At 40.4% G+C, this 18,395-nt stretch overlaps 1 protein-coding gene across 2 annotated transcripts; it reads right to left on the minus strand.

Annotated features, from left to right (window-relative positions):
• Positions 1–3,559: 3,559 nt before the first annotated feature.
• Spo11 (SPO11 initiator of meiotic double stranded breaks) lies at positions 3,560–17,975 on the minus strand. Of its 2 annotated transcripts, XM_047539092.1 has the most exons (13): positions 17,835–17,975; positions 15,857–15,970; positions 14,501–14,589; positions 14,029–14,095; positions 13,691–13,799; positions 13,149–13,235; positions 12,258–12,294; positions 11,855–11,964; positions 8,535–8,634; positions 8,212–8,249; positions 7,391–7,467; positions 5,012–5,123; positions 3,560–4,509 (listed from the first exon to the last, which is right to left on the minus strand). In XM_047539092.1, the coding sequence occupies exons 1-13, from the start codon at positions 17,960–17,962 to the stop codon at positions 4,390–4,392; spliced, it is 1,188 nt and encodes a 395-aa protein (XP_047395048.1). In that variant the 5' UTR covers positions 17,963–17,975; the 3' UTR covers positions 3,560–4,389. The 2 variants fall into 2 exon arrangements, with proteins under 2 accessions (XP_047395048.1, XP_047395050.1); XM_047539094.1 differs by lacking the exon at positions 15,857–15,970.
• Between the last annotated feature and the right edge of the window lie 420 nt (positions 17,976–18,395).

Genomic DNA, 18,395 nt, shown 5'->3' on the forward strand with positions numbered 1-18,395 from the left:
TGCGCAAAAGCGTCATTGACGTCGAAAGGAAGTACTCACGCCAGCAGTTTGCGAATTGGCTACAAGTTTGCGGAGCGCGGCAGGTTGCCAAGCAACCGCTTTTGTAAATCCTCAGGCCGGGCTAGTGGAAGGTAGTTACCTCTTCGCTTGTGAGTTAATCCTCCTATTTGTCGTGTTTAGACGCCTAAGTAAAGCAAAGTTCTGATTACTGCCAAGTAACGTCCAAGGCCTGGCCCGGGGAGGCGCCTTCGCCGATGCGCGCCTCTCCGGGCCCTGGATGGGATAACGATGTCGGCGTCCAGGTTCTGGGTTAGGTTGAAGTGCGACGGCTCCTGCCTCGGGTCACACTCCGGGGGAATGTTAAGGGCGTCAGAAGACAAGACTACTGCGGCTTTAGGGGAGGGACGAGCCCCGAGGAGTAAGTGGCCTTAGGCAGCGAGCCTGATCCAGAAGCAGGTGGAGCGACCGAAGGCGGCAGCAGCGACGCCGAGCCGCGAGGTGCTGAGCGCTTGACCTCAGGGATTAAAGCAGAGGGAACTTCATTGTCTGCCTCCGACACGGCGCGTTTAGGAAACTCGGCTATTATCTTAATCCGCTTGCTTTTTTGAAAGGTCAGACGACAAGTTTCAGTTTGTTGATTCCGTTTTTGAGTTTGTCCCAGTGCAGAAGTTCAGTCCGAGTGGCCGCCTTTAGCTAAAGTGAGGAGGAGCCTACTGCAAACCTGATACCTGAAAGGGAGAGAAGGCCGTGGGACCCTCTGCTGAGTCCTGCTTGGTGTGGTCTGCACGCCCTGGTCTCCTCCCTGAGTTCCTGCTTGGAGTGGTCTGCACGCCCTGGTCTCTTCCCTGAGTTCCTGCTTGGTGTGCTCTGCACGCCCTGGTCTCCTCCAGCATCTCTGGGAGCTGCGGGATCTTGCTGTAGGTGCAGATTCAGGCAGGGTAGGGTGGGCTGAGAGCCCACGTTTGCACCAGCGAGAAACAGATGAGACTGCAGTGTGTCCCACCACAGCGGCAGTGAGTGAAGTGGAATCGAGAAGTGGAATTGCAAAGTGGGCGGCCTGCCCCGAGACCTGATACTTACAGATGACAAAACGCTGGCGGTTCACCTTTGTCCTGTAGAATTAAGGGAGATCTATAAAATTTGTATCCATGGGTATGATTATTGACCCAGGTGAAAATATTTTTAAATAATTACAATTAAACTTTGTGGCCACTATTCACACTGGCAAACTTTTCGGCCATTTTTACATGGGTGGATATTTATGAATGATTACAGTTATATTGTTTCTAGATGAATAGAAACTGCATGTTTATAATTTTAAATTATTTACATTTTAAATTACATGTAATTTTGAAATTTTAATTAAAAAGTTCTAATATTTTGGCTTAAGATTTCTAAACAGCTTGTTTGCAAAGTGTGCACCCTGAGTGTAGCTGTACCAGGAATTGGGACATTCAAAGTGAATTCCTGTCAAGAAGTACTCACATGTAAATCCTCATGGTTTTTTGTTTCACTCTTCTACCTCATTCCTTTAAAATATGACTTGAGGGGCTGGGGAGATAGCTCAGTCGGTAGAGTGCTTGCCTTGCAAGCACAAGGCCCTGGGTTTGATCCCCAGCACCCAAAAAAAAAAAAAAAAAGAAATGTAAAATATGACTTGAAAATATTTTAAAGGAATTTGTATCCAAAATAGTGGAAGGATTTGAGAGAACAATGAGCTTCTGCCAGCAGAGGGCAACCTTGGCTTGTTTTGGGGTTGTGTCCTTGGGATACCAAGGAATGGTGATACCAAGTCCACCCAGCAAACAGAAGTGAGAGTTGCTCAGTATTTTACGTGCACATGTGGCTTAGTTTTGAGTGCATCTTTTCTTTTCAGTAGCACTGAACGGATACCTACATCAAACAGTTCAACTGAGAGACACTGATGAAGTCAAATGGAAATCCTAGTGTTTTGCCTAATTTTGTGCAAAGTGCTCTATTTTGTTTTTATTGTGAAATCATGACTTCTGAAATCACTTAGCATCACCAATGACATTTAAATTTCTCAGAAAATGGGATATTACAAGCAGCATCTGTTTTATGAGGATCATTATGAATCCTTAAGTTAAAAAAAACAGGACAAGCCTTTTTTTTGTTGTTGTATTACTTATTATTCACTTTACAAACAGATTCCAATTCAGTGTTCTTCCTAGATTAAAATTATGGAAATATTCAAAATAGATAAGGGAGATGATGATAAGGGATGTTGATTGTTGCCATTTTAAATAGCTATTTCACAGTAATCTTCTGGGAACAAATCTTGTGAATTAGAATGCTAGATGGTTCCCAAATAGCTGCTAGCACTAATCTTTCATCTGCATCCAGTACAGATAAGTATTAAAGCCGAACTGTAGCGTGATTTGCTCCTTTTTTCATTCCCAAGTAATCAAAAACTGTTTCAAGTAAGTATCCAGCTGAAAGCTTGAGTTGATTTCTTATCTGAACTGAAATGTATCTGAAAACCATTTTCAAATTTATTTCCAAATTTTAATAACTATTGTATATTTGTCACTCCCAGTTTTGACAGTGACAGATGTCTTGAGGGTTAAATATATTTCTAACTTAGAAATTTCCTCCTTCACAAAACTTATCAAAGTTCAGTGACATTGTTACATGTTAAGGGATTAAGTATGGTATAAATTAAAACTTTGAAATTTATAAAATTTCATAAAAATTTTTCTTAAAATTTTTAATAGTCTCACAAGCAAATCAAAATAACAGCACACCAGAAATGTTCTCAAAATAAAACCATATCAGTGCTGTCTGATATTCAAGTATTCAGGGAATATAACATATTCGTTAATGTTATACACATGGCATCAGGGAGACCTTGGTGTGGCATACAACAGTAAGCACAGACCTTCCCCTAGAGTGCATGCCAGGACACATGTGAGGCACTTTACATGCACCAGAATAGTGTACCCAGACTCTCAGGCTTAAGTCTTGATGCTATCATTTATTAATTATATGACCCTAGGAAAGTTAAACTCTCTGTACCTTTATTTTCTCACCTGTAAATGGAGATGATAATTAAAGTACCTTGCTCCTAGGGGTGTGAGTATGAAATGAGTCATTGTTTCTAAAGCACATAGAAAAATACCTGGCACAGAGTAAGTGCTATCTAAGTAACTTTTAAATTGTACTTTTAAATTGTACTTATTTAATCCTTACTCCAGCCTTTTGGGCAGGACCCCAGGCTAAGAAGGATCTGTGTTGGGTTTAATTCCATGCTGGTGTTTTCTTGAGATTCTTAACTCTAGGACATGGGTTCCCATTTATGTTTTGCCCTTGGCCTGCATATTCTGTACCTGGCCCTGCTCTTGAGGCAGATGGGTTTTGACCCTTGTGTTACTGTAGCTTTGGACAAGTAACATCTTCAGTGCTGTCACCTGTAAACCACGGTTGTAACTGCTGAGTAATCACAGGGTTCTTTGGAAAATGAAATGAGATCATATATATGAGCAGTGATTGGCACATCTAAGACTTCAGAAATGGTATCTTTATTACCATTTAAGACCAACCCAACATTTATGTACTGATATAAATACATATTCTTGCTTAAAATCACTAGCAATGTTTGGTACAGCTGTCTACTGAAAGTACAGAATAAAATCATAAAACTCATGTATATCAAAATTAAGGTAAGTGTATAAGGCGAAAAGAACATATTGTTACTGTTGGAGAAGCACCTACTAAAATTTGAGACTTGTGAATCTTAAAACTGAAGAAGTTCATTGTTCTATAGACCTAGACAAAAGAATTCTGGGCTTGAATTTGGGCAATAATGCATAACACCTGGAGAAAAATTTTCTACTAATACAGTTGACAAAAAGTATGCTCAAAACAAAACAAAATAAAGCACTGAAGACTACATCAATCCAAGTATTTATTCATGGTAAATTTTACTAGTTTTGGAAGTAAATTAATGCATGAGGACACCTATACTATGAAGGCAAAGAGAATGTGAAAAGAAATTACCAGATGCTATAATTCCTTTGCAATATTATAGATTGACTGTTGTTGATACTAGTAAAATACCTCATATCTTATTTAGTTATATTGTAGAAGGTAAATAAAATATTTCATAAGATTTTTATGCATACAAAACACTTTTTCAAATAAAATTTCAAAATCAAAATCATATTCTTTTACAATGTAGACGATAGAATAAAAATAAGTATGCAGATAATCTTCTAAATAAGAATATAGCATTTGTTTTGACAAAACATAATGGAAATTATTTCACTTTACAGAACTACAAATATATATTCTTTCCACAACAGTGTTTGCCTGTTAAACTAATGAAAAGCCTCTGGCAAACAGAGGTTCTTCCATTCTACAAATGTACTTTTATATCCATCCTCCAAATTTTATTTTGTTAGGTAAGTACACTCTGGAAAGGTAATCTGAGGACAGGGAGGTCAAAGCTTGGATTTCTGCCTTCATTTTAGAGTTTGCCATTATTTCCATCTGTCAATAAGAGGTAAAATAATCACAAAATCAAAGTTCTCTGCTGTAGGTCTGTCAATTCAACAAAAGAATCAGTCTAGACTTGTTTTATTAACCACAACCACAGGCAATAATAGTCTTCAGGGTCAGCCACAATATCCTGCTATAGGTAAAATTATCAGACATAAGAATACCCAATACAGATTCCTTCAGTAATTAGGCATGCTCTGCGAGTTTTATGATTTCTTTTTCATTTTTTAATCACATAAACTATGAGAGGGTATCAACAATGGGTAAATAACTGATAAGGGTAAAAATAGACCAGCTGTGTCTGGCTGATCTCATCTATTAGCATTCACATGATTCTGTTTCAACAACTATTTACTACTAAACCACAACATTAGTTGTTGGTTATATAAAATTACAAGGATATTTTCAAAATATTATGTGAACAGCCACCATTAAAGTAAACGGCAGTTAAACTTTACACAACACTTGAATTTTAAAAAGAAACATCATATACTTCTCTCCTCCAAACTGGCTGGCAAGTAACATAAGGCCTCTTCAGGATGCTATCAAGCTTCACTTGGTCCTGTTTTGTCAGTGGAATCAAACTATCTCTGGGTACATTCAACCTGGTAAAAAATAAATGGAAAAAAAGTAAAAACGTGTTCCTATCACACGTATATTTGCCTGTATTTACTGCACTATTTCAAGAAACTCAGAAACCACTCATGAGAAAGTCAGTACAGACCTTAAGTTCAGGAGTGGGAGCTCTGTCAAGTCCTAGACCAGCAAGTCTTGAAGCAGGTAGTGGAAGTTTGTTTCTGCAGTAAATAATTCTAAGCCTTTAACTTTCTTCTCAGCACACACAGGGGTGTGACAGGAAGACACACTGGTTATTAAACCTGTGCTCCCAGCACTGGCGCCGTGTGTGACACCAGGGCAACTGAACAAGGTGTGTGCTCAGCTTCCCAGAGCTTCGAGTCCCACCTGCATGGCCAGAGGCTGAGCTTCACTGAAGGACGTTAGGTTCCAACAGGTGCTTAGCTCTTTGCAATTCATTCAGGACATGATGAGTCCATTGCTTTCTACTTGCAGGTGTGTGCACGTACACCCTCACCTGCCTAGTTTTAAATTTGAAAAAAGCAGATGTAATTTTATCTTGGTCTGTGTTTAAAAATAGGAGATGAGAGGTCTGGGATTTAGGGCATAATCTTTTTGAAGTCACAAATTCTAGATTTCTCAGGAGAGCTCCGGTTTCAGCCTTTTTCTATGTCCCCATAATTACGAGCATTTGCCAGTGGTAGTCCCTGCCTGGGCAGGGGTGACAGTCTTACTGAGAGAGAGGCCTAGATCGCTTCCCTCGCAGCACATCTGCATAGTACCAAACTGATTTTCCTCCTTGTATGCATTGGGGGTGGTTCTGAGGGCACTCGTGGAATTTATGAGATGCAGCTAGAGTTTCTCCAAGCCCTCTAACTTAAAAATTAGCAGATCAAGTGTCCTGAATTTATGTTGCAAATGGCCTTCATACAAATAGATCACCTCCAAGGCATTTTGATCATGACACATAACACAAAATTGAACAAAACTTTAATTCACTGGATGTAAATGTCAAAAATAAGTTTCCTCTCATTCTTCCATTTTGTAATAAGTATCTACCCCAAAACTGTTCATGGTCCATATTTAGAAAACAAGCACCTGTAATCAAGAGTTGTTTACTGCTTAAAGAAATCCAATAAGCACGCTAAGTTCATTTTCACTAGCAAATTAAAACAATAAGAAACATTTCAAAATATCACATAAGCAGAAGGGAAAAAAGTGTTATTATCTTATGTTCAGAGACATGATGGCTCTTATTCTCCAGACAGAATAAAACAACCTATCTACAGTGGTGCACGCCTGTAATCCCAGTAGCTTTGGAGGCTGAGGCAGGAGGATTGAGAGTTCAAAACCAGCCTCAGGAACTTAGTGAGTCCCTAAGCAACTTAGTAAGACCCTGTCTTTAAATAAAAAGGACTAGAAATGTTCAGTGATTAAGTGCCCCTGGGTTCAATTTGGAGTGTACAAAAAATATTCTTAAAATGTGTACACTCTTTGACCACCAATTCTTCTGGGAATTCTGCCTCAGGGACTCTTTAAAGATGCAGGTGAAGGTTTAGTTTAGAGAACCCATCAACACACTATCAGATATTTGGAAACCACGTAAGTGTCTAGCTATGAGGGACTGGCCACACAAACACCAACATGTCCAGAATTGGAACTTGGTAGTAGGAGACATTAACATGAAGTCATACAAGACTTCATGATAGGGAAAAGTGATCACACTGTGCTATGTGAAAAACACATTACAAATAACAGTAGAGCATGATCACATTTTTGTGGAAAAGTATGGTTGTACACAGAAAATCTAGAAAAGCAAGGCTGCTTAACTAGGTGATTTTTATCTTGTTACTTTTTTTTTCTATAATGAACAATATATAGTAAAGTTACCACACTTGAGGTTCCCAAACTATCCCAAAATGAGGTTTTTATGAAGTTAAAAATGTAAATGTATGATAAAATTGAGTCATATGGCAAATGATGTTGTCAGTGATTACCATTTAAGTAGAGTCCATGCATTACACTTTAAGTACAAAAAAATTACAAAATGTTTTAACCATAAATATTTGTAGCTAGCTGAAAGTGTTATAATTAACTAAACTCATTCATTAAGTATTTTAGTAGTAGAGCAGAAGCACTGATGAATTAAATTCATAATTATGTAATCCTGAATCATAGTGGACAATGTAAGTTAAAAACAACATCAAGAGCTTTTCCTTGCAACGACTTTTCAGGCTTGTTATGTATCACAATGAGTCATCGTTTTAAACATCCTAATTCTGCTATACTGTCTAACCTTTTAATATCAGAAGGGAGTAGCCCAAGCCATCTCATAGCTGGAACTGTGAGGTTATGGGCTTCAAAAGACATAGACTGAAATGAAGAGCAAAAGTATATTAGGTGAGGCTAACTTGCAGAAAACTATCATACTTGTTTCTGTAGACAATTTCTAAGGACAAGGCACTGAAATGCTCTATAGTATTTCTATAGTAATTTTTTATGAAGCAAAACTACAAATGAATCTCTCTGATCTGCATTCATTACTGTGAGTCCATCTCTCCACCCTGCTCTGCCATGCTTTTTATCTGTTATAAATTTGACCAGGCATCAGGATCATGTGGAGGTGCAGGTTCAGTAGTTTGGATGGGGACTGAGAGTTGCAAGTTGCCAGGTGATGCAGAGCTGCTAGCTAGAGACCACCTGTGGAGAAGCCCTGACATATGGCTGCAGACTATAGTGGTGAAATTTGGTGGTGGTTTCCTTCCTCCTCATGGTGGGAGAAAAGGGATCCCCAATGTCAAAATTCAAGACTGTAAGATTCAGTGTACGTTTGGCAATGAGACACTATTGTTACCCTGGGACCCTGCAGGAACTTTAGTAGGCTGGAAGGTGCAGGATGACAGTGCCTCTTGCCCATAGCTCTGTTCCCTGTGTGTACTGGTCATGCTGGGAGCTGAACTCCCAGCCAGTAAAGAGCAGAAGATCCCAGAATAGGACACTTGGCTCCCTGAGTGCACTCTGGAGGTCCTTAGCTACTAGGGGAATAAGTGAACACATCACCCAATAAATATAAATGTCTAAACAGTGGAGAAAGCAAAAATACTTTTCTATACTCACCATGGACCCATACTTATAGATGCACATTATTTCTATGCCTGTTACAAGAAAGTTAACTTAAAATTAGTCTTATATATTACAGATTAAATAATTTGCACTCAGATTTTATCTAACATCTGCAATTTTTAGTTTTGTGGACACTACCAGTAAAAAATCCATTTCATATGGCAAAACAACTATAAATTGCCTTAAATGATTACAGTATTAAATTTTAACTTAAACATTTTTATAATAGTTTATGAAAGTATTCTAAGAGCAGAAAAACACAACTACAAATATGACTTAATTGTGACTTTGTTCCAAATAGTCCAAGGATAAGTTACCATGTGGATCAGCATCTACTAGTGTGAAAATAGGAATGTGAAACGAGTCCCACAGCTTCTTGACTAAAAGTCTCGTGTTCAGATCAGGTACACCCTTTCCCTAAAAGCAAGGTAGATATTAGTTATTTCAATTCCAGTAAGATGAGTGGGTACAACTACACCCTTATTTGGTTAATAATTTAAAAGGAGATCCCCCACCTTGAATTGTAGATGGGAGAAGACTGGTGTTGAAAGTGAACCAATATCCAATATGTGTAGGGTAAAGGAGCCCATGTACATTCATACCTGTGCATCAGTTATGCCAGTCCTAGGAAATATTTCAGCAGTAATAAAATATATTTCAGAAGTAATAAAAACCCTACACATTTAATGATGTCCACATAGTATTATTTAAAATGGCAAAAACTACCAAAAAAAAAAAAAAAAAAACAACTACCCAAAAAATCTAACAGCAGGGATATGGACAGGTGGGCATGGCAGGGCAGTGGCAGGAAACCAGCTCTGGAGTCAGAAAAACTGGGTTGGCATGTGTGGCTCTGTGCTTCCTAGTGGCACAAAGATGACTGAGTACAGAAACTTCCCTGCAGTTTAACCTCTTAAAGGTTATTATAGGAATGAAATTATTTTACAATCATAAAATCTTTAGATGAGTGCCTGGTTTAATTTTAGGGTTTAATAAACCCTACATGCTAGAATAATATGAAGCCATTAAAACAATACTATAGAAAAGTACTTTAAAGAGCATTACAATAATGCAATAGAAAAGCAGAAATCCAAACAAAACATGGGGCAGAGGAGGAAGCAGAGAATATGTTGCTATGATGAATGGACTTTGCAGCAGATAGCTCCAAGTTTGAATTTGCTCTCTGCCCATCATTACTGAAGCCCTAGTTGTATCTGTAAAGTCACTATAAACCTGCCTGCCATGGACTTCTGGCATTATTGCAATACACAGCTGAATTATTTGACTCAAGTCCTAGTTCTGAGCAGCCACAGGTCTGTGTAAGACACCTCCCTGCACTGTAGCTCCTGCTATTAAAGCAGAGGTAATGACTACAGATCTCACAGAGCAGTTGAAAGTCTTTACAAGTTGATACGTGAGGAATGGCAATACAGGAGAACTCTTATTAGGTGAAGTGTTCCTGGTGGGTCAGAACGCTTAGTGAATGGTAGTGCATTTTAATTTCTTCCTTTGGGAAAAGGTAACATATGGACATGGTAGAGGAGTCAAATAATATCAAAGGACATCTGGTGAAAGTGGCTCTTCCTGGTCCGGCCCTCTATCCCAGCTCCACTGGCCAGCTAGGTGTGGGCATTTCATGGTGGTAGTAATGGCAGTCATCAGTGGACACCCAGAGGCACCAGTGTGGGGCTACGTGCCCATGCATTCAGCAGGACTGGAGGGCAACATGCAAAGAAAGCAGAAACAGTGGATTCTATGTGAGGCTCCCCTCCCTACATGCACGTTCTTTATAAGCACTCTTACACATCTCCTCAACCCAGTGGGACCAGAGCTGTGCTCCATGTGCATCTCCAACACCAGGGCTGAACAGAGCTTTCTGAAAGTTGAACAGCTTTCTGTCTATAGTGGCTTATCTACAGCTGGACAAGCATGGCTTCTCAGCACTGAGATGTAAGAAGAGGACTGGGCCAAAGAATAAGCTGAAAGACAACCCACGAGAGACTGTTCCCCTCAGGGGCTCAGGTGCTTCTGAGCTCTCAGTCTGCACTTTCCATCTTGACTCTTGTTCCTTGACTTCAAACTAGGCAGATGCCACCAAGATTTTCATCTGTCACCCCAAGTTTCTATTTCTAAAACCACATCAAGACCTCTCATAAAGAGCTGGGTGTTCTGCCTCTTGTCCTGTAGCTATCCTTGTGATACCGCAGGGAGGGTCCACACACCAGAGCCCTTGTGACTCACTCCTCACATGCCCTGGTCACCAAGTCCTCTTGAAACGTCCTCTAATCCAGTCCTTCCCTGGTTGTCCTGCTCCTTTCATCCTCCTGATAGCCTGACTCCTGTCACCTCTATCTAACAGACGCGTTATCACAGTAATCCTGTCATTTCCCTCCTGGCCAGTTCAAAAACTTTCTGAGGGCCTGGTATTTCTGCACTACGTCAGGATGCTCCCTGGGACTGTCCAGGCCTTCAGGACTCTGCCCAGCTGCCCCGAGTCCTGCTTCTTCTCTGGGCAGCTCTGCTCACTGCTCCACAAACATACCTCACAAACACCATACTTACTGTTAATCCAATAAGCCAGGAGAATTTTAAGTAGAAGAGCTTTCTTTTCTTCTTCAAAGAACTAGGATTTTACACAGATCTATAAAAGCAGAAGCTGGGAAAAGAGCTTATAAGGGAGCAGAACACGACCCCGTCTCTCCTGCAGTCGCTCCACCTGCGCACAGCCCAGCCCCACTTCCTCTCTCCTTCCCACCGCAGAAGCTCTCATTGCCTCACTCCAGTGCTGTGGGTTCTGCTCACGTCACCTATAGCAGGAGGCTCTCTACCTGCAATGGGCTGAAGGTTTCGTCCCCCCTACCTTCAATGTGATGGTTCTAGGAGGTGGGACCTCTGGGAGGTGACTAGGTCATAAGAATGGAGCCCCCTGAATGGAAATTTCGCCCTGATGAAAGGGAGCTTGGAAAGATCCTCTTATCTACTCCATGAGGACTTGTTGAGAAGATGACTGTCCAGTGGACTAGAAAGCAGGCCCTTACCAAACTCCAGATCTGGAGCTCCCCAGCTTCCAGAACTGGGAAAAGCACAGGCTGTTACTTCAGCCCCGCGGTCTGTGGTATTCTGTCAGGGCAGCATGGACTAGCTAAGACACCACCTTTTGTTTAACAAAAGGTGGTTCCCGGTGTATTATCTCACCCACAGGAATCCTAATGTATGCTTCTCTGTTCTTTGCACATTGATGTCTAAAAATAGCAAGCTCCTTTTGACTAAATTAATGAAATTAATGGTATACAAACCTGTGTGAGGGAAAAAAGAACATCCCTTCTCCAGGCCCTGGGACTGACATGAGACAGACAAACAGCAGCTGTGAGAAGGGGGCAAGGGAGGCTGAAGGCCCGTGAAGGCTCACCCTGGTGTAGCAAAGTCACGGGTATCAATGGATCAGGACCATCACTTCCAGGGTAGGTTTGAGGATGCTAAATAAACACTCTGAACATTCCTGTTCTACGACATCAAACAATGCACTATACTGAAAACAGAATGTGACCCAAATTGCACAGATAGTGTTAGGAATCCCTCTCCAGCCATCACAGTAGCATCTGTGAGTCCTGGAAGTGAAGTGAAGTAGGTACTGTACCGTAACCAGGATACATGGAGACATCTTGTTGCAAAAGTCATCATCTAGGAGACGCTGAAATGTTGCATCTTTTTCTACAATTAACAGAAATTTTGCATCTGTAATTAAATCTGTGAAGTTAAGGCTGATAAATAAAGGCAAGGGTATTTCAGTTTAATCAACAACTATCTGCCATACAGATCAATTAAAAAACAGCTATAGAAAGAATAGTTTGATTTTAACCTTTAGATATATAAACATTATCTACCCATACATTTAGATACGTGTCTTTCTCACTTCATGCTGAGCTCCTAAGAAAGTCCACAGGGTCTAACTTTGTTGTTAAACATTATGAAGGCTTGGTTTATCAAAGGAATGAATGAACATTCCAGAAGTTTAAGTAGTTTTCCCACTTAAAGGATACTCCGAATTCCTTGAATATTAGATGGCACAGCAATAGCCTAAGTTAAAATAAAAGACAGTTTTTATTTTAAACGGAAAACAAATAATGACATAATTTATCACAAAAATCCTATGCTTTCATGTTCTCTACCAGTTTTAAGAGTCCTATTGCTCAGTGAGGGAACAGTAAGAAACAGATGGAACCCTTGATAAGAAAACAGACGCACAATCTACACACTTCCCTGCAGGAAGAACTCCTGGGAAACACCTCAGAGACATGACTTTCTACTGTCCTAACTGCTGGGCCACCCATCCAAACTGCTGTGCTGGTCCAGGGCTGCATGTTCTTTATGTACCAGAACCCAGCAGGAGGCTTAGTGTTAAACATGTTAGTTTCAAAACCAGACATTTTTATGGAGATTATGTAAATAACCTTGCTAAAACGAGTAAGCCACACTCTACTGAAATACAATAGTATATTCTTTTTCTTTTCTTTGTACTGGGGATTGGACCAGAGGTGTTTAACCACTGAGCTTTACAAAAAACTTTTTTTTTTTTTTTTAATTTTGAGACAGGGTCATGCTAAATTGCTTAGGGCCTTGCTAAATTGCTGTGGCTGGCTTTGAATTTTCCATCCTCCTGCCTCAGCCTGAGCCTTTGGGATTACAGATGTGTGCCACCATGTCCAGCTTAACAGTACATTTTTAAAGAGAATATATATGGATGTTTATTTCAATATGACAATTAGCATATAACTATGTGATGTACAACTCCATAAAGCATGTACCTATGCATCCTTCCATTTTATTTAAAAATCTTAAGCTCTAAATCATATAATAAAGCTAGAAATAAAATACATTCCAAAACTGAGCAAATTGGCAGTTACAGCATGTGACACCTCAAGGATGCTTACTGTCGCGCCACAGGGACAATGCACTTTGGTGCCATCTTCTTCAATGTATCTTAAATTGCCAGCTATTAGCCCTTTGGATGTCGATAACTGAAAAATAACAGACATATCTGAAACCTTTCCACTGATATATTTTATGCCAAATCACTCTTCATGTTATTTGCTAAAATCATTTGTATTTTAGCTCAGATGGAATTTAGAAATGGAGAAAATGTGTAAAGGTATTTAGGAATTAAACCTATTTGATAATTTGCCTGTTTTAGTCCATTCATCTAAAATAATGATCATTAAAATTCATGAGAAAAATATAGTATCAAATGATAACAAAAGAAGGCAAAGATTACTTTTATTGCAATTTCTATACAAACATCATGCTTTAAAATGGAAAGTTTTGTTTGCAAAACTGTGAAAGTGTCATTCTTCTCACTAACTTGTAAAATACTGTTTTTCTTTAAAATGCTATGTTTGTCATATAATGAGTTTACTATTTTAAATAGATACATAAAACCAATAAAATGAAAAGTTTTGCATTACATACTACTTACTATATGCAGACTCCTCCTGGGCACTCTGAGCATACAAGAAATGTCATTGATAATGTTGTCCACAACAGTCTGGTTACCGAAGAGTTGGCTGTCAGTGTAATATATGTCTCTATGAAAGTTTAAAACACACATTTCTAATTAATCATGTCCTTTTTGAATATGACAAATATTGGAGTGCTTCTGTGAAAACTTTAACTGAATGAAACACAACACATAAGAAAAGTAATTTATTACCCAGAGTGTAGTCTTACATGACTTCTCAAAACAGATAATAAAAGTTGATCCAACTAAATCTCACACTGCATTCAAAAAATACTTTACCAGAACAATATACTTACCTTTTAGTTGCATAAGTGTTGCTCTGTACTAATTTATAAATCATGGACAATATTTTAAGAATTAGAGCTGGAAAATAAAATGCAATAAACAATTTACTTGCCATTTATCTTACTGATTCTAAACACACTGCTATCAAGAATCTTTACTGTCCACAATTACCATTCCTAACATTTAAAAAATTGTCTTTCTGAAATAGAAGACTTATTAGTTGCCTGAAAAATTAGATAAAATTAATTGCTCTATGGACAGAACAGAGAATAAATTTATATTGAACCATAAACCTTGAAAAATACACGTATTTAGAAATGACAGTCTACTTCCACAGTTGTTGACAGTGCAAAATTCCAGAAAATTAAGTACAACTCACCTATTAAAGGACAAGTAAGTTCACTTAACTAAGACAACAAAAATCTAGAAAATAATCAAATTTATTTATTCTTCAATACTCAAAGCTAAGAAAGATCAATTTACCAAAATTTTTAACTGATTTTGGAGAATCACTTTTGATTTTTCTTGTGGTACAATGAGCCACCATCTGAAGGCCAACAGAATCTTCAAACCTGTAATTTTGTTTAAAGCAAAGGAATAAAATGAAAATTACTTAGCTTCTTAACACTGAGCAATACGTTTTTAAACTTTACTTATTTTTTTTTTTAAGGATGGAACCTAGTGCCTCACATGTGGCGAGGCAAGCACTCTACCACTGAGCCACAATCTCAGCCCCCCAAGCAATACACATTTAAGTTTCTTCTGCATATCTTGTAAACCCCACATTTCTTCTTGACACAAGCACTAAAACTTTAGGAGACCTGGTTTGTGAGCTTAGATCAGTCCAGGTGGTAATTATGTAATTAGCTTTGCGATATACAGCAGCAATAAGATAAAGGTATTTTGGATAAATACCTTTTATTATGGAGTGTGTACACTTCTTTCTTGAGAAGACATTTAGTATATGTAAAATGTTTTCAAATATCTCACAATTAGCATTTTACTCATTTTAATAATTTATTTATTGAATAGTTTGACTCAATAAGACATAATACATAAAATAACAATCTACCTTAGGTTGTTAAATGGAACCAAGCCTCTCCCAAAGGTGGCAGAAGGCACCAAGCAAAGACATCGGATGTCATCTGCTTTGATGCTAGATAAGACCCATAATATCTTTCAAAATATTATGCAAACTATGATTCAGAAGAACACAGTTCACATCAATTATATTGGCCATAGTAAGTAAAGAGTTTCAAAATTCCTTTTGTTCTGTTTCTATAACTCTTAGAGATGTGAGAACTATTCCGTACTGCTTTTCCTTATTTAGCAGAGAAGATTTTACAGGCTGGGAAAAAGGAAAACACTGTATCACTTGGTGCTGACTCAGATGAAGTTGTTGAACTAAGGCTCTCTCCTGGTCAACTGGCTCCACGTTTGTACTTCAGTCAGAGTGTCAGGACTGGTGGCTGCTCTGAGCTTCTGCAGTGCAGATGAGAACCACACCCACAGTATCCCCTCCCAGCTTGCAGGAGAGAGTAGATTCAAGCCTGATGCCTGTTTTCAGCAAGGTCACAGCATTTGAAACGCTAACCTCTTTTGGTGCTCCTTTTTTTTTTGCTAGCTAATTTTCCTGTATTTTTTACACCTACTTTTTAGCTTACATGACTACCTGTATGATGTGTATTCCCATATGTGTGTGTGTATGTGTGTGTATATATATATTTTGGGGGAGCACGGAAAAGGCAATAAAAATAATGAAAATTGACTAGAATTCTAAATCAAATATACCAAATAATGACATAGATACATTTAAAAATAAAACTGAGAAATGCCCACTTTATATTTTCCCAGCTGGATCTGTTGTCTATTGTGAAGGCAGGTGCTTCCTTTCTTGCCAAGCTTGTGATTATGTCTTGCATAATGTTTTCTATAGATGCAAGAACCTCAGCACTGAAACAAGAAACACAGTGATCCAATTATAATTGTAAGGTATGCCTTTACAATATGTAACATTTTCGTACATTAATACTAAAGTAACTTTTTGTTTCATTGGCTTTGAACCTGAGATCCTCTTGCCTCAGCCTCCTGAGCTGCTGGGATGTGCCGCTGCCGCTGTGCCTAGTTCACCGGTTGTTCTTTGACTTGGAAATCCTTGTCAGTAATGATCTCTTCCACTAAATTTCATATCAGTACTGCATTAAAACAGCTGTATTCACAGTGGTTACTTATGATTTCATTTGCTTGTAATTTCATTTCTCAAATTATCAACTGAAGTAACCTCTTCCTTTACATGAATGACATGATAACAAAACTACAAGTATATTTTTATCTACTCATATTAGCCTACTTAAACCTGAATTTCAATATAAACTTGATGGCCTGAAATACTGATCAATGTTTTAATTAAAAATGATGTAACACTGGTCCAGAATTTCCCAAAAATGTAATGCAAAAATATTTCAAAAGAAACATTTATTGTAGCACATTGCCTAATTGGTCTCATGCCTTAAAATCAGCCCTTTTGAGTTTTAGTGAGTAAAAAAGAAAAAGTTTAATTACTACCATGAAAAGAACACATTTTGAGTTCTGCACTAAATGGTTGATTTGGCAACTACTATGCCACTGTACAGCAAAATGTTAAGACACAGTCCCACATCCTGTCAGCTGGCTTTTAATTTCACAAGCCATCAGCTTCAAAAAATGTGGTTCTGTTACAAATAACATTGGCATATTGTCTAGGAAGAGGAATCAAATTACTGCTAGAAAATGGGCAGAATGTTGAAAATTTTTATTTCCACAGAAACTGCAGTTTTTATTAAAAATCAATAGAACAAAAGTCAGATCAGAAAGTAAAATTTAAAACATTTCATGCTTTTTAAATCTGAAAGGTAAAAATGAGCCCAAATATCTTATTTATTTTTCATAGTCTGAAAGGAAAAAATGTTGGGCAATACCATCAGCAACTTTATGATGGATCATAAACAATGCAAACAAGGGACCTGCCACTCTCTCCTCTCCACTCCTGGGTCCTTCCTCAAAGTAAGGCCTTTTGTAAAAAAGTGCTTGTGGGGTTTTTGATAGTTGGTTTGGGCTTAAAAGTAACTGTTGAGGGTGAAAAACTTTACTTATAAACCAGAAGGAGCAGTTCAAGGAAGCACAGGAGGGCAACTAAAAGGAGGCCAGCCACGTGCACATACTGTGAACCGCGCCCGGGGTCCGGTCTCTGAGGCTGGATGTCTACACTGGCGCTGAACCAGCCCGGCCCTGTGAAGTTCTATTTGCGACCGGGTCTTGCTACGCTGCTCGGGCTGGCCTCGCGCCTGCAGGCCTCCGGCCTCGGCCTCCCAGGCGCTGTGCTGGCAGGCGCGCACCAGGTGCGCCCGGCTCTGTAGCTGATTATCAACAAATCATTTAACAAGTGCTCACGGTGGGCACCGCCGACCAAGCCGAGGGCGTCGAATCACAGACCCCGAGCGCGGGGAGAGCCAAGGCCTGGCTCCTTCCCTGGTACCCGAGGGCGCCTCCGGCCCGGCTCGGCGGCCCAGCACCCGCCCCAGCTGGCCGCCTAGGGCCGGGCGGCCGCCACCGCCCTGGACGTTCTGAGGAGGGACGCGCTGCCGCGGGCGGGTCCGCACCCCGGCTGGGGTCCACACCGGGGCGCAGGTCTACACCAGGGGCGTGGGTTCAGGGTCCACAGTGGACGGAGAACTCGGGTCCACACCGGGGCTCGGGGTCCCTCCCCGGGGTTCAGACTCGGTCCACACGGTCGGGCCCTGGCAGCGCCAGGCTCAGGGCGCCGGGCGGGACCCCGTACCTGGAGGCCAGGCGGGTCCCCTGCGTGCCGGCCTCTGCGCCGCTTCGCCTCAGGGCGGCCACCAGTGAAGCCCGGTGCCGGTCCAGGACCTCGAAGAACGCGGCCTCAGCCCCGGGCACCACGGCCATGCGGGCCTCACAGGTGCCGTTCCCGCGCTCTCTGCTGCGCATGCGCGCTCCGGGGCTGGACGGGGGCACGCTGACGCACGCACGCACACTCCGGGGCGAGGGCCACGCATGCGCACGCCCGGGCAGCGCAGCGCAGCTCAGCGCAGCGCGGGTTTTGCAGCGCCTTCTTGGACAGCTGCGCCTTTGGGCAGGTGGCAGGTGTCTGAAACCAGCTGGGCCCAATCCGGTTTCCTTGAGCTGATATTATTTGCAGGGAGGAGGACTATTTAGGGAAAGTGTTACCCGCATTTTTTTCACTAAACCGGTTATGAGGCTGGAAATGTAGCTCTGGGGTAGAGCATCCGCTTCGTGTGTGCAAGGGCCAGGGTTCCTGCCCCAGCTCCCAACAAGAACAAATGGTCACGAAGTTCCACCTTCGTGCGGGAAACGGTTC

Source organism: Sciurus carolinensis, chromosome 2 (assembly GCF_902686445.1).
Source record: "Sciurus carolinensis chromosome 2, mSciCar1.2, whole genome shotgun sequence".
In the NCBI taxonomy this organism is placed as follows: Eukaryota; Metazoa; Chordata; class Mammalia; order Rodentia; family Sciuridae; genus Sciurus; species Sciurus carolinensis.